Here is a 21,653-nt window from a genome sequence, read left to right on the forward strand (position 1 = left end):
ACTCTGCATCAAGCAAATCTACCAGTACCATTTTTCTGACAGCACTTGCTCACTTAGTGTCTCTATATCACATTTTGGTAATTCTCAAAATATTTAAGATTTCATTTATTTTTTATTTATTCATGAGAGACACAGAGAGAGGCAGAGACACAAGCAGAGGGAGAAGCAGGCTCCATTCAGGGAGCCCGATGTGGGACTCGATCTTGGGATTCCAGGATCACACCCTGGGCTGAAAGCAGATGCTCAACCGCTGAGCCACCCAGGTGTCCCTAATTCTCAAAATTTTTTATTATTAGTTATGGCAATCTGTCATCAGTGATTGTGGCTCTCTGAAAGCTCAGATGATGTTTAGCATTTTTTAGCTTTAAAAAATTTTACATTTTAGGGATCCCTGGGTGGCGCAGCGGTTTGGTGCCTGCCTTTGGCCCAGGGCGCGATCCTGGAGACCCGGGATCGAATCCCACCTCGGGCTCCTGGTGCATGGAGCCTGCTTCTCCCTCTGCCTGTGTCTCTGCCTCTCTCTCTCTCTCTATCATAAATTAAAAAAAAAAAAATTAAAAAAAATTTTACATTTTAAAATTTATTTTAAAAATCTTTTTTTTTTTTAGAGGTATGTACATTGTTTTTAAAAGACATAACGGTATTGCACACTTAATAGATGAACGCAACTTTTGTATACGTGGGGAAACCACTTTCTTGTGACACTGTACTATGGTGCTCTGGAACTGAAACTCCAAGTACCTCTGAGGTATGACACCTTAAACTTGGGAAAGCTCTGATTATCTTATATACTTTCATATGGAATGCCAGGACTTTTTTTTTTTAAGATTCTATTTATTTATTCATGAGAGACACACAGAGAGAGGCAGAGACACAGGCAGAGGGAGAAGCAGGCTCCATGCAGGGAGCCCAACGTGGGTGGGACTCGATCCCAGGTCTCCAGGATCACGGCCTGGGCCGGAGATGGTGCTAAACCTCTGAGCCACCCAGGCTGCCCGACTTTTCATACTTTGATACAACAGATTGCTTTTTAAGGAAGCATTCACATTGTTACTCAACTAATTAAATAGTCCTTTCCAAACTGAAGACCCTATTTCTCTAGTACCAGGTATTACTTGGGACTATATTAAGAGGTGAATATAGTAGTTTGTATTTAATATACCAGCTTCAGTATTTCTCAAAAATATTATTCAAGTTTTAAGTTGGTGACTGTTTTCTACTTCTCTACATTTTATATGTATTATTACACTAAAGATAAAGGAAGACTAAAATTAACAAGACGACAGTTAAGTAAAATTGCTTAGGGAGGGAGGGCACCTGGGTGGCTCAGGCGACTAAACATCCAGCATCAGGGTGCCTGCTCAGTGGGGAGCCTGCTTCTCCTCCTCCCTGCTCCTGCTGTCTCTCAAAATCTTTAAAAAATAAAATTGATTAGGGAATGAGGATATTATGATTTGCTAAATACCCCATATAACTTACTGGTATGTATACTGTGTGACTGATAATACAGTTATGCAGGGTGCCTGGCTGGCTCAGCCAGTAGAGAATGAGACTCTTGATCTCAGGGTCATGAGTTCAAAGCTGCATGCTGGGCACAGAGCTTACTTTAAAAAAGAAATATATGTAAAAATACTAGTTTTTGGATTCTAGAGGACGTGATGGTCACTGCTATAAAGCATGTTTATTCAACGTACCACTCACATCAGAATCACCTATATTTAAAGAAAAAAAAAATCTAATTGGAATGACCTGTAGTGCTTGTTAAGATTGCAACTTCCCAAGGCACCTGGTTGGCTCAGTCAGTTGGTGTCCAACTCTTGGTTTTGGTTCAGGTTGAAATCTCAGGGTCATGGTTTCGAGTCCCATGTTGGGCTCTGCACTTGGTGGAGTCTACTAGAGATTCTCTCCCTCCCTTCTACCTGCACACTCTTAATAAATAAATCAAATCTAAAAAAACGCAGCCACCCCCCCAAAAAAATTTTCCTATGTGCACTGATATGGAACAATCTCCCAAACTCCATGATATTAAGTGAAAGAAAGGCAGGTACAAAATATACACAGTACACAGCCTTTTGCAAAAGAGCAACAGGGTGTGCACTTTCATGCTATGTGGAAGGACATACAATGGATTAACACTGACTCCTGGGAAGGGGCAGTGTTAAGAGGCAGAAGACATTTTATGCCATATACTTTTTTTTTTTAAAGATTTTATTTATTTATTCATGAGAGATACAGAGAAAGGTAGACATAGGTAGAAGGCTCCCTCCTGGGAGCCCAATGTGGGGACTCAACCCCAGGACCCTGGGATCACCCCCTGAGCTGAAGGCAGATACTCATCCACTGAGCCACCCAGACATCCCTACCATATACTTCTTTACACCTTTAACATTTTAAACGTGTATGAACCACCTATTCAGATATTCTTAGGCTTATTCTGGCCCTTCTCAATCTTTGGAATTAGGTTTTAAAAATTTTAACTTTTATAATGTTGCCCAGACAACTTTCATGGAACTAATTTGAGACCAATGCTATGAACATTATCTATGATACTATAAAACTTGTCCTTTATTTGAAAAATCTTTTTTTTTTTTTAAGATTTTTATTTATTTATTAATGAGAGACACAGAGAGAGAGGCACAGGGAGAAGCAGGCTCCATGCAAGGGGCCCGACATGGAACTCAATCCGGGGCCTCCAGGACCACACCCTGGGCTGCAGACTGTGCTAAACCACTGAGCCACCCGGGGTGCCGTATTTGAAAAATCTTAAAAATTAAATAGCTCTGTCAGATTCAGTATAAAAAGTAGTGGAGCCATTAACACAACTGTTTATAACTACAATTCATAACATATATTGACAACATAACCACACAAGACAAATTGAGCTTTTTTTTAAAGCAGGAAAAAATTTAAAATTCTCTTGACTTTAAAAAACCAGAATTCCTTTGCCGTACTGTTCATGCAATTCTGCATTTTTAATTTTAACTGAAGAAAATAGTGGTGAAGAAAAAGAAAATACTAATATGGAGTGTATTATATAATTGGGAGTGGATGAGAGGTATCAATTTGCTTTATTTGGGCATTATCATTAAATTACTATACCTTAAGAACAGGGAAAGCAAGCCTGAGATGCAGATAATAACTGATAATTAGTTGCCAAAATAACTGGTTCAAGAATATATTGGTAGGACGATGCTGAATACTTCTCTTAACTAGAGTTTATAATTTTCTTTAAAAAAAAAAAAATCAAATAAGGGCTCCCTGGTGGCATAGTTGGTTAAGCATCTACTGGTTTTGGCTCAGGTTGTGATCTCCGGATTGAGGGATCAAGCCCCCCACACTCAGTGCAGAGTCCGCTAGTGATTCTCTCAGCCCTTCAACCTCTCATGAGCTCATTCTTTCTCAAATAAATCTTTAAAAAAAAAAAAAAAAAAAGTCAAAGCAGAAGATACTAATGAATACAAGTTACTTCACATAAAATGGTTAATGTGGGTCTAGCTACAACTATGAAAATAATTAAATCATGCAAAAAACTAGTATGGAAACAATTATTTTCATAAAAAATATAAATAGCATCAACTGTGTATCTATATGAAGACACCCAAAACAAATGTAAAATTTTTAAACCAGGCTGAAAACATGTTTAGAACATAACTGTAAGATGAAGGGAGCAGCCTGGAAAGTGATGAACATGAATTTTGAAACTTGACTCAATTTCAATCCTGTCACATAAGCTGATTTGTGATCTTGTTAGTTAGCCACTCTGGGCTTCAATTTTCTCTTCTGAAAAATAAGAAATATAGTAACTATCACTTATTGTTTAAATGGGAAAACATGAAATAACCTAGCATGGTATGCCATTGGTGCACGTTAGTTCTTGCCTTCTCTAAGACAACAGTGAGAGAGAAAATCAGAAAATTTTACTGGGCAAAATTAATTTTTCAAGAGAGTAAAATGAGACCTAGAAATATTAAACAAAAACCAGGGGGTGTGGGTGCGAGTGAAGAAGGCTTGGCCGTGTTACATAGCTAGTATAGGACAAGATTGGGAGAAAAGCCCATCTCCTGTTCTAGTTCTCCAGTGGTACAGTTACCCGGTCTAGTTGTAAGGGTATAGGGAGAGATTCTAACTTCAGAAAGACACTGAGCCAACATACTACTAAATTATAAATTCTTCTGGAAATTATGTGCTCAGGCAATAACTATTTGTCAGGAATAACAAGATATAAGTACCCAATAAATTTGAATATGCATAAGTCATTTCAAAGCAAAAGTAGCTTATGAATTAATTCTAACATATAATACATTTAAGTCATTATGTGAATTTAAGTTTTTATTTGTGTATTTCACTGTAGTGCTGTGACAACAAAATGACATCTGTGTACCAGAGCATACATACATCAACAGTAAGATGTAACTTTTCATTACACCACTGCTAGAATATTTAGCTTTTCGTAGGACACATAAGCATGTAAGATGGCCACACCAAATAATTTTCTGTTTTTTTTTTTCCTTAGATAACCTTAATTTTTTTTTTTTATCAGTAATACTTTATCAACCTCACTGTTAAGAGAACTGTAAATTATCTGGGTGATGGGGTGTGAGGGAAGGGGGGAGGAATCATTCAACTGTGTTATACTGTAATAGTTTGCTACAGTAATCTCACACACACCAATAAGGAACTGTCATCATAATTAAGGGCTAGTTACTGTTGTTAGTTGCACAATGATAAAGTTCTTTTGAAAATATTGGTTAGCCCACTTATATATGAAAAATGCCCTTTCCACTTATGCAGAAGAAAAAAATATTCAGAAAGTTATTTTTGGCCTTGCTATGTCAAAAAGTCAACTGTACAAAGATCTACGGGTCAAACCTAAAATTATAATTTTAAAAGTCTATTAAAAACAAAAATGTCATGCATTTTTATTATCAATTATGCAGAGGCTTTAAAACTGTTGCAAGACCATATAGTATATATTAGCTTTTATACTGCTAATGCACAACTAACAGCAAACTTGATTAGATTAACAGAAATCTGTCTTAATTACACCTTTATATATCACACTAGAGACAAATGCCACAAGATCTGCAGAAACATTCAGTTCTGAGCACTTAAATGGCAGGATAACTTTTTGTGTTGTAATCCATCACATACAGAATAACAAAACAAAAGGAAAAAATTCTGCAGTTTCACGTTACAAAAAAACGTACTGCTGTAAAATATTAAGAAGGGGAGTAAAGGATATCATCTATAACACAAAGTAACAACTAGTGTCAAAGAGCAAACAAAACTCCTAAATAAAAATATCAAAATACACATAGCAACTGAAGCACAAATACTGCATTAAATACAGTAAAGATTTAATAAGACTAGTTAATAAAAGACACAAAAATAGGAGGAGCTAGGGCAACCAGTAAATAAAACCAAAATAATGGGGAAAACATGTGAAGCATTGTTTTTCCCCTAGTTGGAGCACAATTTTTTTGGGTGTCTTTCCATTCATATAATACCTAACACTGTACATTAAGATATTAATGTCACAGAAAAACTTGGTTCTTCCATGAAATTCTTTAAATTCTTGATAAATTTTTCAAAGTAGACATTATTATGAATGAAAAACAACCAACAAATGGGCACCTGTTGTTTTTAACACTGCAGATTTACAGGAACTTTTTAAAAGTTATCATAATCTTTTTTGTCTTTTTTCCCCTCAGCTTCAAATCCATCAACTCCATCGCTATCCCTTCTTCGTTTCCTGTTGTTGTGGATGTTAAAACGTTGGCTCATTTGGGGTAATGGATCCATGCCTAGAACTTTGTGTATCTGGCGGAATGCAAGGAGTCTCAATGCAAACTGCAACAAAAAGAACCAGAATTCAGAGTTAATTTTAAAAACCAAAATATTATTAACTAGGTTTATATTTCCATATAACAATATAAAAAAGCATGTTTAGTGAAATAAACACCTCGAATAATACTGTTTCACAACTGAAATACTCTGTATGTTCTAATATTTATACTTTCGGGCTTTTCTGTATGTATGCTGTTTTGCTTTTTAAACATAAGTTAAGGGGTTCCTGGGTGGCTCAGTCAGTTAAGTGTCTGACCCTACCTAGGTTTTGGCTCAGGTCATGATCTCAGGGTCATGAGACTGAATCAAAAGTTGGGCTTGGTGCTGGGAGTGCAGCCTGAAGATTCTCTCCCACTCCTTCTGCCCCTCCCTAACCCACTCATATGCACTTGCATTCTCTCTCTCTCAAATTAATGAAGAAAAAAAAGATGTACGTTAAAAAATAAATCTTTAAAAAATGTAATTTTTACTACACGGTCATGTATGTGCAGGAATGTATTAGGCATCAATATTAGAAAATTTCAAGACATAATCTATCCTCAAATTTCTGGGAATATATACCCCTTAAATAAATTCAAAATATAGTCATTTAATTATATGGCAAATTTCACAATATGGTTATAATTTTCAATGTAAATGTTTAGATTATTTTTTGAGATAATATAATTAACATATCCTAGGAGTCGCCTCTTAAAGTGTACAATTCAGTTTTTTTTAGTATACTTACAAAGTTGTTCAACCATAACCATCTCTAATTTCAGAACATTTTCATATCCCCCCGACCCCAAAACCCCATGACCCAATGTTAGTTATTCCTCAACCCCTCCACCCTTAGGTCATGACAACACTAATCTACTTTTCTATTTCTATGGGATTTGCACACTGTGGACATTTCATATAATATATGGCTTTCTGTGCTGGTTTCTTTTTTTTTTTTTTTTTAATTTTTTTTATTTATTTATGATAGTCACACAGAGAGAGAGAGAGGCAGAGACACAGGCAGAGGGAGAAGCAGGCTCCATGCACCGGGAGCCCGATGTGGGATTCGATCCTGGGTCTCCAGGATCGTGCCCTGGGCCAAAGGCAGGCGCCAAACCGCTGCGCCACCCAGGGATCCCATCTGTGCTGGTTTCTTTTACTTAATGTAAGATTTTTAAGGTTGATCCATGTTGTAGCATGTATCAGTACTTCATTCCTTTCAATGGCCAAATAATATTCCACTGTGCAGATTATTCCCTATTTGTTTATTCATTCATTCATTCACCAATTGATGGGCACTTGGGATGTCTCTACTTTTTAGCAGTTATGCATAATGCTGCTACAAACATTCCTGTACAAGTTTTTTTATGGACACGTTTTCAGTTTTTTTGGGCATTTAGCTAAGAATCAAACTGTTATCCAAAGTGGGTGCTGTTGAGACAATTTTTACAGTTTTTATCTATTTATTAGAGAGAGAGAGAGCGAGCAGAGGTGGGGAAGAGAGGGAGAAGCAGGCTCCCCACTGAGCAGGGAGCCAGATATGGGGCTTGATCCCAGGACTCTGAGATCATGACCTGAGCCCAAGGCAGAGAGGCTTAATAGACTGAGCCACCCAGGCACCTCAATTATTGTTTTTTGAAAGCGAGCAAGCAAGAGCAAGAGCACATGTGGGGCATGGGGAGGTAAGGTGGGGAAGCAGGAGGGACAGAGGGCGAGGGAGAGAGCGAATCTTAAACAGCCCCATGCTCAGTGCAGAGCGCAATGCAGGGCTCAATCTCATACCATGAGTCCATGACCTGAGCAGAAATCAAGAGTGAGATGCTTAACTGACTGAGCCACCTGGGTGCCCCAAGACTATTTTTAATACCTATTTATTTTCTTCAGTTGAGATTCAGTTGTTGGTTGTAATTATCTGTGTGAGAATTTACTATTCTAGAACTTTCCCTGATTATATGATTCCAATTCCTTAGGACTTTGCCTCATATATTGCCCTTTGAAATCCTGAAAGTCCCCAAATCATCTATGTTAAGGACTGATATAATATACTATTTAGTCTGTAATTCTGGATTTTTGCCAGTACTGGGTGCTTCTCTACCTCATTTAAGCTATAAGGCTGTTAACTTTCTGAAGAACTAGGAATATTTATCATAATAGATACTAATTCTTTATTGAGAGACTTATAAAAGATAAACAATGTTTTCTTCTGTATTCACAGAAAATACCCAAAGATATCTGGCATACAATAATGAATATTAGTAGGTCTCTATGGCAGGGATATTACTGCTAATCATCAGCCTATTCAAATACTAGGAGCTTCTAAATACAGGAATACTCCAGTAAGTAAAATTAAGCATCTGAGATTAGAGTGAGCATCCTATAGCCTCTTGTTATGCATGTGGCTTGTATGTATTTCTGACATTAACGAGAGAATTCTGAATTCTGCCACATAGTTGGCAATTATTAGCAGCAAACAAAATTTGAGGATAGTGGAATTATTCCCAAAGACACCTTGGAATTTTAAAATAACACTGAGGAAGATTTAAGGTTCACTTTACAATTTCTTTTGAGGGGTGAGGGTTAATACCTCTGGGAAGGGATCTGAATAAATGACCAAGGCTGTATCTCACAGAAGCAACTTGAAAAGATCACTGAAGAGTAAGACTACAGAAACATTCAAAAATAAAGATAAGCATGGGGGAGAGGGATAGTCTTAGAAACAAAAGGAGGAAGAAAATTATTAAACATGGGTGCTACAGGTCACCAAGAAATAAACTAAACCAAAATGGGTACAATTCGTAGAGCTTACTCAGATTTTACCAGTTACATATGCACTCCTGTGTGTTTAGCTCTAATGCAATCTTACCATATGTGTAGCCTTGCACAGCCACATCACAATTAAGATAATAAACTGTACCATCACCACAGGATTCCCTTTATAGCCATTATCAACTATCCTTACTCCCATCCCTAACTCCTAGGAACTACTGCTGTTCTCCATCCCCGTAATTATGTTATTTTGTGAATATTACATAAATGGAATAATGCAGTTAACTCCTTCACTTTCTTTTTTTAACTTCTTCACTTTTATTTCTTATTTTTTTAGAAAGACTTTATTCATGGAAGACACACAGAGACGCAGAGACATAGGCAGAGGGAGAAGCAGGCTCCCTGAGGGGAACCTGATTCCTTCACTTTTAATCACTTTTTTTTTTTAAACGATTTTATCTATTTATTCATGAGAGACACAGAGAGAGGCAGAGACACAGGCAGAGGGAGAAGTAGGCTCCTTGCAGGGAGACCGATGTGGGACCCATCACAGGACCCCGGGATCTCGCCCTGAGCCAAAGGCAGACGCTCAAAAATCACTTTTAACAAAGACATTTGTTACTACCTCCTAAACCCAGACCACTTTCTTCACAGTCACATTAAAAAACAAAAAACTGGGCAGCCCGGGTGGGTAAGCAGTTTAGCGCAGCCTTCAGCCCAGGGTGTGATCCTGGAGACCCTGGATAGAATCCCACGTCAGGCTTCCTGTATGGAGTCTGCTTCTCCCTCTGCCTGTGTCTCTGCCCCTCTCTCTATGAATAAATAAAATCTTAAAAAAAATATTTTTTTTTTACTTTAATCTTGACATCTCCCAAATTCCAAATTATTGCTGCCAGATGTGGTAACAAATCAAGAACTTAAATCCAAAAATTAATGTCTTAGAATTAAATTACTACTGTTCATAACTAGCTGCCTTTTCTTCCCTTAGTACATTTTTGGAATAAAAAAGGAAAGCTATAGTAATTTTAGACTTTTTTTCCTTCCTTCATTAGATTCACATATTTTTTCTTTTCTATAAATCTTTTCCCAATAAAATTATTAACTGATAGTGATAATAGCTAACATTTATTAGTAAGATCCTTCCCATATATCAGATACTGTTAATACACTTATATACATTAACTCATTTAATCCTCCCAATAATCCTGCCTGACAGGATATACTACTTTTATCCCTGTTTTATGTATCAGATGGCACAGTCAGTATTCAAACCCAGGGAGTCTTCACTCTAGAGCTCACACTCCCTCACACACAAAGATTTATTTACTTGAGAGAGAAAACTTACATGTAAGCAGGCATGGGGTGGAGGGGGCGGGGGGACACACAGGATGCAGAGGGAGAGAAATCAAACACACTCCACGATGAGTGCAAGAGCCCAACATGGGGCTGGATCCCACAACCCATGAGATCATGATCTGAGCCAAAACCATTAGTTGGACACTTAACTCACTGAGCCACTAAGGCACTCCAAGCCCACACTTTTAATTAACTACACTAGACAGCCTTTACAGTGGCAAGAGAGGCTAAATTAACAATAATTACCATAAACCACACAGCATTTCATTTACAACCAGAGTCTATGTAAACAGTTCCTATACTGATCATGATATACCCAGACTTAAGAAGACACTGAAAATTCAACTGTATTTTTTTATAATACACTTAAACATAAGCATTACAGTTAGAGTAATACAATTTAACTTTATATTAGTGATTTAATTTAACTTTAAATTATATCACCTCCAAGGGCTAACTTACTAAAGAAGAACAGAAATAATTATTACACAGTGACTTCTTCTAAAGGACAATTTAAAAAACCAAAACCTTAAGGGCAATGACCCAACAACAAAGCTTTGGGATTAGGAACACACTGCTACCTGTGCACTGGATGTGATGTCTTCACGCTGTTGGTCAGTCATTGTTGCCAAGGTATCAAATGGATCCTTCTCACAGGGATCCAGAAGTCCAGGACTACCTATAAGCAATCAACATAGGGAGAAAAACACATTAGCAATATCCATTTGAAAAGAAAGAGTTCTTATTCAACTATTAAACACACAAACATTACAAATGAAGCAAAACTTACCTTTAAGAATAATCCCTGAAGAAATGCACTCAAAAACTCTTCTCAGTGCATCTCCAGGGCTCTGAGGACTAGAAGCACTACTGATTGCTTTCTCTACTAGTAACTCCATAGCCTACAAACAAAAATATAAAAAAATGTGTTTAATAGCTTATAGCCTAAAAAAAAATTCATTTTCAAATACCAGAATGACAAATTATTTAAAAGTTGTCATTAAATTTTTTATTTTACTTCTTAAAGATTATTTGACAGAGAGAGAGAACACATGTGCGAGCGTACACAAGCAGGAGTGGCAAAGGGAGAGGGAGAAGCAGGTTTCCCACTGGGCAGGGAATCTGATGTGGGGCTCAATCAGGACCCTGGGATCATGACCCAAATTAAAGACAGACAGATGCTTAACTGACTGGGCCACCCAGGTGCTCTGCCATTAAACCAGAAAATAAATCACATACAAAACAATCAAAATGAAAAAATAAAACAAGTAATGAAAACAAAACTCATGAGGCAATATATATATATATTTAAAGATTTAATTTATTTATTCATCAGAGACAGAGAGAGAGAGAGAGAAGCAGAGACACAGGCAGGAGAAGGAGGCTCCATGCAGGGAGCCCGATGTGGGACTCAATCCCAGGTCTCCAGGATCAAGCCCTGGGCCGGAAGGCAGGCGCTAAACTGCTGAGCCACCCGGGCAGCCCTCATTTACATTTTAAAACTTGAGTTATAATTCACATAATTACCATCACATAAGATCCATTCTTTTAGTGTACAATACAGTGGTTTTTAATATACTTACAAAGTTGTTCAACCATAATCACTATCTAATTACATAATATTCTCATTACCCCCAAAGAAATTCCATATCCACTAGCAATAATAATTCATCCTCCTTTTCCTCCAACCCCTGGCAACCACTAAACCACTTTCTATTTCTACAGATTTGCCTATTCGGTACATTTCATACAAATAAAACCATATAAAAAGTGGCTTTTGCATTTGGTTTCCTACACTTAGCATGATGTTTAGGTTCACCCACATCGTAGCTTTTACTGAAATTTTAAATATGACCATCAATATAACACTCAAAGAAACTGAATAGGGATCCCTGGGTGGCGCAGTGGTTTGGCGCCTGCCTTTGGCCCAGGGTGCGATCCTGGAGACCCGGGATCAAATCCCACATCGGGCTCCCGGTGCATGGAGCCTGCTTCTCCCTCTGCCTGTGTCTCTGCCTCTCTCTCTCTCTGTGACTATCATAAATTAAAAAAAAAAAGAAACTGAATAGATTGGAACTGTAATAAAACCCTTAAAAAGATAATGAAGCTGAAAATACCTTAGTAAGAATCCATTTTTAGTTGTGTACCTACGAAGCTTATGGATATAATGTGAGGTAAAAACCATATTCACCTATTTGCCCCAAGGCCATCACACAAATCTGTTAAATAGGAATGACTCTGAAAGGTTTAGACATGTAAAGACTGCAGTTCCAAACAAATTAGGAATAAATTATAAGTGACATAAATTTAAAGAGACAGTACACATTAACAACTACAAAACATGACAGCTAAGGGCATGTGGGTGGCTCAGTGGTTGATCCTCTGCCTTTGGCTCAGGCTGTGATCCTGGAGTCCTGGGTTCCGGCAGGGGGCCTGCTTCTCTCTCTGCCTATGTCTCTGCCTCTCTCTCACTCATGAATAAATAAATAAGATCTTAAAAAAACAAAACAACAACAACAAAAAAGCAGACAGCTAGCAGCATGAGATTGAAAACAAAAAATGAAAGTGAACGTATAATGATAAATGCAAATCACAGATAAATGCAAATCACAGTGAAAAAAATTAAGATAGTTCAGTTTACTCAGTAGAAGGATGCAGGGAAATGTTCAAGACTTTTTTTTAAAAAGGGTTTTCACTTAAGAAACTTTTAGTATTTTAAGGAATCAGCTTCAGTTACTCAGACAACTCTATGAATGTATAATGAATATTTCTCCCTTTATAGACAAACCAAGTATTATTTTAAGATGTCCAACAGACTGTGAAATCCTTAAGAATAAGATCAGGGTCATTTATTTTGAACTCTTGTGCCTAGCATAAGGGGCCAATATATAGGAAAGACTAATATGTCTAGGAAACAAAATACTTTTGAAAATAATACTGCTCACAAGGGAAATTAAGGATAATAATTATCAAAACTAATGCTGTGCTTAAAATACAAAATACAGGACAGCCCGGATGGCTTAGCGGTTTAGTGCCGCCTTCAGTCCAGGGTGTGATCTTGGAGACCTGGGATCAAGTCCCACATCAGGCTCCCTGCATGGAGCCTGCTTCATCCTCTGCATGTCTCTGCCTCTGTCTCTGTGTCTCTCATGAATAAATAAAATCTTAAAAAAAAAATACAAAAATTTTTAAAAAAATTTATTTATGATAGTCACACACACACACACAGAGAGAGAGGCAGAGACACAGGCAGAGGGAGAAGCAGGCTCCATGTACCGGGAGCCCGACGTGGGACTCGATCCCGGGTCTCCAGGATAGCGCCCTGGGCCAAAGGCAGGCGCCAAACCGCTGCGCCACCCAGGGATCCCCATAAATACAAACTGAGCCATAAAATATGCAACTTTCATAAATAGAGTTGACCCTTGAATAACATGGGTTTGACCTGTATGGGTCCACTTACATGTGGATTTTTTTCAAGAAGTGTAACAGAGAATTTTTTGGATGCCTATGACAACTTGAAAAGCCAGATGAGGGCAGCCCGGGTGGCTCAGCAGTTTAGCGCTGCCTTCAACCCAGGGCCTGATCCTGGAGACCCGGGATTGAGTCTCATGTCAAGTTCCCGGCATGGAGCCTGCTTCTCCCACCCCTGTGTCTCTCATGAATGAATAAATAAAATCTTAAAAAAAAAAAAAAAAAAAAAAGACAGATGAACCATGTAGCCTTGAAATATCAAAAGAATTTAAGAAAAAGGTATTACTATAATACAGGATACAGAGGTACCTGGGTAGCTCAGTTGACTAAGCATCCAAATCCTGATTTCAGTTCAGGAAATATCTCAGGGTTGTGAGATAGAGCCACATGTTGATTGGGCTCTGTGGTGGGCAAGGAAACTACTTAAAATTCTCTCTCCCTCTGCCTACCCCTCCCCGTCTTTTAGGAGGAAAAAAAGAATACAGGATATAATACATATTAACATACAAAATGTGTTAATTGTGTAATTGTTGGCAAGGCTTCCAGTAAGAGTGGGCTATTAAGAAGTTAACTTTTGGGGGGAGTCAAAAGTTATTCATGAATTTTGAACTGTGTGGGGGTTGGTGCTCCTAACCCCTGCATTATTCAAGGGTAAACTGAATCTCAAACTTTTAATAAGTACTTTTAGAGAATGTTAAGAGGAAAGTATTATAGCTGATTGTTTAATGATATGTGAAGATACGTTCCAAGTAATTCAAAGCTTTATCAAAATCTGCTAACTGATCTTATGAAAAAAAAAAAAAAGAAATGAGAATTCATGATTTATACTTGCATATAAAGGTAGAAACTAAAAACCAAGGAAGAAATAAATTATTTATTGAAAACCAAGTCAGTATGTATACACCCACAATAAAACTAAGTCCACTATCTGCCTTCTGAGATCATTTGCTATGAAGTGAGCATTTAAAAATATTAATTTTCTTTTTTTTTTTTTAAGATTTTATTTATTTATTTATTCACGAAAGACAGAGAGACAGAGAGAGAGAGAGAGAGAGAGAGAGAGAGAGAGAGGCAGAGACATACCAGAGGAAGAAGCAGGCTCCATGCAGGGAGCCTGACGTGGGACTCGATCCTGGGTCTCTAGGATCAGGCTCTGGGCTGAAGGCGGCGCTAAACCGCTGAGCCACCCGGGCTGCCCAAAAATATTAATTTTCTACAGAATACAGTTGTTTGCTAAGTAAGCAGATATCTACAGTTAGGAAAGCAACCCAAGTAGAATACACGTGGCTTATAAACTCTGAAATATATGTATTCAAGTAAAAGGACAACATCAAAGATGAACACAATTGAATCAGAGAAATAATACTTAGACTATAAGGATCTTGGTACCTTAAATTATTTAGAGAGAAAAGCTCTCCATATTAAATTTTTTGAAATCTAGGGTTTTAATATTTATTTTTTATTTATTTTTAAATATTTTATTTATTCATTCATGAGAGACACACAAAGAGAGAGACAGAGACACAGGCAGAGGAAGAAGCAGGCTCCATCAGGGAGCCTGATGTGGGACTTGATCCTGGGACTCCAGGATCACGCCCCAGGCCGAAGGCAGGTGCTAAACCACTGAGCCACCGAAGGATCCCCTAATATTTACTTTAAAAACCACTCATGGGTTCCTTTCTGGCATTTAGGATTTTTTTTAAGATTTTTATTTATTTATTCATGAGAGACAGAGAGACAGAGACAGAGACACAGGTAGACGGAGTGAGAAGCAGGTTCCATGCAAGGAGTCTGATGTGGGACTCGACCCCAGGACTCTGCGATCATGCCCTAACCCAGAGGCAGATGCTCAACCACTGAGCCACATAGGTGTCCCCTCTGGTGTAAAATTCCAGATTTCCCTGGGTCTTCTGGTAGGAGCCATTGTCAACTGCTGGTAACACAAAACCAAAAATTTATATTATCATCTCTATGAAGGGGACCAAGGGATGACCGAACAGACTTCCTGCCATTGGTTTGAGTGCCATGGTGATGGCTACAGTGAAGAAAGACAAGCCAGAGCTCAGAAAAGAAGATACAGGGCAGCCCCTGTAGCACAGCGGTTTGGCGCTGCCTGCAGCCTGAGGTGTGATCCTGGAGACCCAGGATCAAGTCCCATGTCCTGGAGACCCAGGATCAACTCCCACATCAGGCTCCCTGCATGGAGCCTGCTTCTCCCTCTGCCTGTGTCTCTGCCTCTCTCTCTCTCTGTCTCTATGAATAAATAAAATATTAAAAAAAGAAAAGAAGATACATCCAGCAGTGGTAATTCAATAATCAGTCATACAGGAGAGGGGCACCTGGGTGGCTCAGTGGTTGAGCATCTGCCTTTGGTTCAGGTTGTGATCCCATATCCCAGGACAGTCTCACATGAGGCTCCCCCACAGGATGCCTGCTTCTCCCTCTGCCTATGTCTCTGCCTCTCTGTGTCTCTCATGAATAAATAAATAAAATCCTAAATATAAAAAGTCATACAGGAGAAAAGATAGTGAGTTTCTCTATTCTGAAGATAATGCAAGGGTCATAGTACACAATAAAGGCAAAATGAAAGGTTCTGGTATCACAGGAGCAGCTGCAAAAGAGTGTGCATACTTGTGGCCCAGAATTTCATCCAGTGCTGGCAGGATTGCATAAATCTTTGGTGTATTTTTAAAAAAATTGTTCTTAAATATTTGCACCCTCCCTAACCCACCACTTATGAATTCTATTTTCTTTTTTATTTTATTTTATTTATTTATGATAGGCACACAGTGAGAGAGAGAGAGGCAGAGACACAGGCAGAGGGAGAAGCAGGCTCCATGCACTGGGAGCCCGATGTGGGATTCGATCCCGGGTCTCCAGGATCGTGCCCTGGGCCAAAGGCAGGCGCCAAACCGCTGCGCCACCCAGGGATCCCTGAATTCTATTTTCCTTCCCATCTCTAGTAGCAGTAGTAATGCTTACTATGTAGCAAGTACCATGCTATAAACACTTTAAATGCACGACTTCATTTAATTCTTGTAACAAGATGCTATTATACCCCAATTTTTAAAAAAACATTTTGTGATAATAGATAAAAACTTAAAAAAAATAAAAAGCACAAAAAATATTTAACACTGGAAGTTTTTATAAAGATTTTTTTTAAAGATTTATTTATTTATTCAGAGAGAGCGAAAGAGTGGCAGAGACATAGGCAGAGAGAGCAGAGACACAGGCAGAGAGGAGAAGCAGGCTCTATGCAGGGAGCCCGACGTGGGACTCGATCCGGGGTTCACAGGATCACACCCCGGGCTGCAGGCGGTGTGCCAAACCACTGCGCCACCAGGGCTGCCCCAACACTAGGAAGTTTGATTAAATAATAGAAATAATAGTACTTATTCTCTTCATTATAGCTAATACTAAGTACTTATTATATAACACTTAGCACTGGTCTAAGTTCTCACATTAACCAATCACCTTTTGGGGATAAACAGGACTATTTTTGTTTTCTTTTTTCTTAAAAGATTTTATTTATTTATTCATGAGAGATACAGAGAGAGAGGCAGAGACATAGGCAGAGAGAAAAGCAGGCTCCCTGTGGGAAGCCCCATGCAGGACTCAATCCCAGGACCCTGGGATCACAACCTGAGCCAAAGGCAGAGACACTCAACCACTGAGCCACCCAGGTGCACATTATTCTCATTTTACAGATGAAGATGTTTGTATTAATAATATTTTATGAATACCATTACAACAAGCAACTGTATACACAAAAACCATTTCTATATTCCAGTTGACATAGGTTAATATTGATACATGCATGACACACTTCCATTCCTAAATCCATGTGTAGGATGTTCTATTTTTGTATTACATTTATATATAAATATTTATGCATAGCACCTTATTTCATACTCAACAATTCTTGGTAAAAAGTGTCACATCTTGTGGGAAAAAGATTCAGAGGTACATGTACTTTTAAGTAGACGTTTTCTGTTGGGGGTAGCTCAGTGTTACACTATTGTTTTTAAGCTAAAGTGAGTGAAATGATATACTTCAGGTATAATTTGTGGATTCTTTTCAAGGTAAGACAATAGTTGTTAGTTCTGAATGCCAGTGTCCAATCATTTAAAAACTCTTCACTGGTACTAAAAGCAACAGACAGGGCGCCCCTGGCTGGCTCAGTCAGTAGAGCACACAACCCTTCATCTCAGCATCTTGAGTTTGAGCCCCATGTTGGGGTACAGAGATTATTACCACCAACAAAAAAAAGTGACAGATGGGAACTCCTTTACTACAAGCCACCATTAAAATCCAAAATACTTATATTCTTGAAAACAAAAAACCCCAACAAAATACACAGGAATACTGAATCACATATTTCAACAGCTATTTGAGCACGGAGTAGAATTATGGCAGTTCTCTCAGGTACTTCTTTAAAAACTGTCCTTTTACATTTGACAGATCATTCTTTTTTTAAAAAGTGAGGTACAATTCATATAACATAAAATTAAGTACTTTAAGGTGAATAATTCAGTGGCATTCACTATATTCATTATGTTGTGCAACGACCACCTCTATCTAATTCAAAACACTGCCCTAATTCCAGAGTAAAACCCCTTAACTCATTAGGTAATTTCTCCCATTCCCTCTTTCCCCCAAGCCTCTGGCAATCCACCAATTTGCATTCTGTATGTACGAATTTGTTTATTCTGGATATTTCACACAAATGTAATCCTATAATGACCTTTTGTGCCTAGCTTTCTTTATTTACTTAAGGTTTTGGAGGTTCATCCATGTTGTGACAGATCATTCTTCTTTGTAAAATATTCCTCACCCTCATCTATATTGTTCAGAAATAAGAACATAATAGGGCAGCCCCGGTGGCGCAGCGGTTTAGCGCCACCTGCAGCCCGGGGCGTGATCCTGGAGACCCGGGATTGAGTGCCGCGTTGGGCTCCCTGCATGGTGCCTGCTTCTCCCTCTGCCTGTGTCTCTGCCTCTCTCTCTAGCTGTGTCTCTACGAATAAATAAAAAATCTTTAAAAGAAAAAAAAAAAAGAAATAAAACAATAAACATTAAATAAACTAAGTATATGCCCTTTGTAAATTATAGCAGGCATACCATTCCAAAGGAGGTTTAGATACTACATAGTAATTCTGGTGTCAGACCAATCTGACAAGAAATCTACCTGCATTTTTTTAATCAAAGGAAATAATCTGAATGCTAAATAAAACTGAAGATAATAAAGATCATAAGACTTTCACATTTCTTTTATGAAAATCAAGAAACATTACTTTCTGCTTAAACTGACAGTATAAAGCCAAATTTCATGGTCTCTTGTCCCAACACAGGATCAAGAAATATGTTACAACACACCTAAAGCAAAAATGTAATCGTGTTCTGAAGATAATGCAAGGGTCATAGTACACAATAAAGGCAAAATGAAAGGTTCTGGTATCACAGGAGCAGCTGCAAAAGAGTGTGCATACTTGTGGCCCAGAATTTCATCCAGTGCTGGCAGGATTGCATAAATCTTTGGTGTATTTTTAAAAAAATTGTTCTTAAATATTTGCACCCTCCCTAACCCACCACTTATGAATTCTATTTTCTTTTTTATTTTATTTTATTTATTCATGAAAGACACAGAGAGATAAGTAAGTTGAGGAGGGAAAATGAAGCTGGTGGCTGATCTTTGAAATCATGTACATAGTTTAACACTGTTTTTTGTTTGGTTTTGGACATAAAACACTTAATACAGTCAGGTCATCAATGTGAATGCAGTCAGGTAGTAGACTGCAATATTTACAACCCAAAATTAATAGTTTTATATATGCAAACAATAACCAGGAAAATAGATGTGAAGGGGGAAAAAAAAAAAAAAGTGGATGGTGAACTGGAGGGAAGAAAGAACAAGAGAGTCCTAATTATTCACATCTAATTATCTCTAAACAGACATCTGGCTAACATGTAGGTAAAAGAAAAATAAGTAAGGTAAAATATGCCAAAGGAGGAAGTGGTAGGGAAAATATATTATCACGGAGGACTGTGAACTCTCAACACAACTGTCCCAAAGTGGCTTCACAAATCCAAAAACTTTGTTGGCTCAGGAAAACAGAAGTTGTTCCTAAAAGTGGATGGTGGAAAAAAAAAAAAAAAAAAAAAGTGGATGGTGAACTGGAAAAAAGGTAGCAGATTCTGCATAGGCAAAGGCTCTAGGTGGCCACTCTGGGTTTGAAAACCAAAGCCTGAAGGTATGCCAATGGAATCTACCGCACAGAGTAGCATAGCACATTCAATCAAGATGTAGGAGCACGGCCTATAGCTGCAACAAGGCTAGATACAGCAAATCCATACATTTTTCTAATAAACAATACTCAAAGCAGAGCTCACAAAGGAAGAAAAAGGAGAGGAATTTAAAAAGGCATGGATTGGGCAGCCCAGGTGGCTCAGCGGTTTAGCGCCACCTTAGCCCAGGGCCTGATCCTGGAGGCTCAGGATTTAGTCCTGTATGGAGCCTGCTTTTCCCTCTGCCTGTGTCTCTGCCCACCCCTCTTGTCTCTCATGAATAAATAAACTCCTAAAAAAAAAAAATGAAAAATCTAGAATTCTCTATGGACTTTGAGTGATAATGATATGTGATCTAGGTTCACTGCTTGTAACAAATGTACCTCTCCAGTGAGGAATGTTGATGGGAGGGTATGCATGTGAGAGAGAAGATCCAAAAATTTCTCTAAAAAATAATGTCTATTAAAAAAATAAATTAAAAAATCTGTTCTGGGGATGCCTGGGTGGCTCAGGAGTTGAGCATCTGCCTTCAGCTCAGAAAGTGATCCTGAAGTCCCAGGGTCGAGTCCCACATTGAGCTGTTTTTGCATGGAGCCTGATTCTCCCTCTGCCTGTGTCTCTCATGAATAAATAAATAAAATCTTTAAAAATAAATAAAGAATAAAATGAAAAAAACTGTTCTGAAAGGATTTATTTTTTTTAATTTTTATTTATTTATTCATGAGAGACACAAAGAGAGAGCAGCAGAGACACAGGCAGAGGGAGAAGCAGGCTCCATGGAGGGAGCTCGATGTGGGACTTGATCGATCTCGGGTCTCCAGGATCACACCCCAGGCCCAAGACGGCGCTAAACTGCTGAGCCACCCAGGGATCCCTAACAATGTATTTCTTATGAAAGCAATGACAGTTGGCAGAGCTTCTCAAACATGACAGAAATTCAAAAAACTTAAGCACTGATAAAAACTATTCAACAATAAAAAACAATCAGGAAATGAAAAGGAAAAGCCCCAGTGGTTGGCTCTGAACCATTTAAATATCGAACATTAGACAATCTTAGAGAATATGAATATAGAAGGTAAATATATTACTAAGCATTCAAATTCACAATGATGGAATTTATATATACGCACTTGTGGAAAATATAATTTGATGGGGGGAAAAAAGCTTTAGAAGAAACCTGAAATACAAGGAAAATTTTTATTTTTTTAAGATTTCATTTATTTATTCATGAAAGACACAGAGAGATAAGTAAGTTGAGGAGGGAAAATGAAGCTGGTGGCTGATCTTTGAAATCATGTACATAGTTTAACACTGTTTTTTGGTTTTGGTTTTGGGTTTTTTTTTGTTTGTTTGTTTGTTTTTTGATTGTTTAAAATACACCAGAATGTCAGTATTTTGACATTTTAAAATGCTCCTAGTACTATCTTAGGCAGTGGGTTTGGTTTCCTTTTCATATTATTTTTTCCTTTCCCCAAAGAATCAACTCCTTGGATTTATCTGCCAGATCTACCATTTTCCTATTTAATTCTAATTTCATCTCTAATTTTCTGTTTTCCTTGAAGTTTATTCTTTCACACAATTTTTGAGTTGGATACTTGTTTCATTCGTTCTTTTTTTTTTTCGTTCTTTATTTTAATTCCAATATAGTGATATAACAATTCCATACCTCACTCAGTGCTCATCAAGACAAGTACAGTCTTCTTTTTGGTTTGGGGCAGGGAGGGGGTTAAATTAATTAATTAATTTTAGAGAGAGAAAGAAAGAGAGCACACGTGCACAGAGCTGGATGTGGAGGGAGAGAGAATCTCAAACAGACCTCCCTGCTGAGCACAGAGCCCAAGGCAGGGCTAGATCCCATGACCTTGAGAACATGACCTGAGCCAAGATCCAGAGTCAGAAGCTTAACTGACTGAGCCACCCAGGCCCCCTTGAGGGAATTTTTAAATTCT

At 38.1% G+C, this 21,653-nt stretch overlaps 1 protein-coding gene across 2 annotated transcripts in view; it reads right to left on the reverse strand.

The window, feature by feature from the left end:
* Window positions 1-2,748: 2,748 nt before the first annotated feature.
* ZFR (zinc finger RNA binding protein) overlaps window positions 2,749-21,653 on the reverse strand; it is an 87,082-nt gene continuing 68,177 nt past the window's right edge. For both annotated transcript variants that reach the window (XM_041748174.1, XM_041748173.1), the window contains 3 exons: window positions 10,739-10,850; window positions 10,530-10,627; window positions 2,749-5,850 (listed from right to left, as the gene is read on the reverse strand). In XM_041748174.1, coding sequence (XP_041604108.1) covers window positions 5,671-5,850; window positions 10,530-10,627; window positions 10,739-10,850 — 390 coding nt within the window. In that variant the 3' untranslated portion in view covers window positions 2,749-5,670. The remainder of the gene's footprint in view (window positions 5,851-10,529; window positions 10,628-10,738; window positions 10,851-21,653) is intronic.

The sequence above is a fragment of the Vulpes lagopus genome, chromosome 3 (genome assembly GCF_018345385.1).
Source record: "Vulpes lagopus strain Blue_001 chromosome 3, ASM1834538v1, whole genome shotgun sequence".
Lineage (NCBI taxonomy): Eukaryota > Metazoa > Chordata > Mammalia > Carnivora > Canidae > Vulpes > Vulpes lagopus.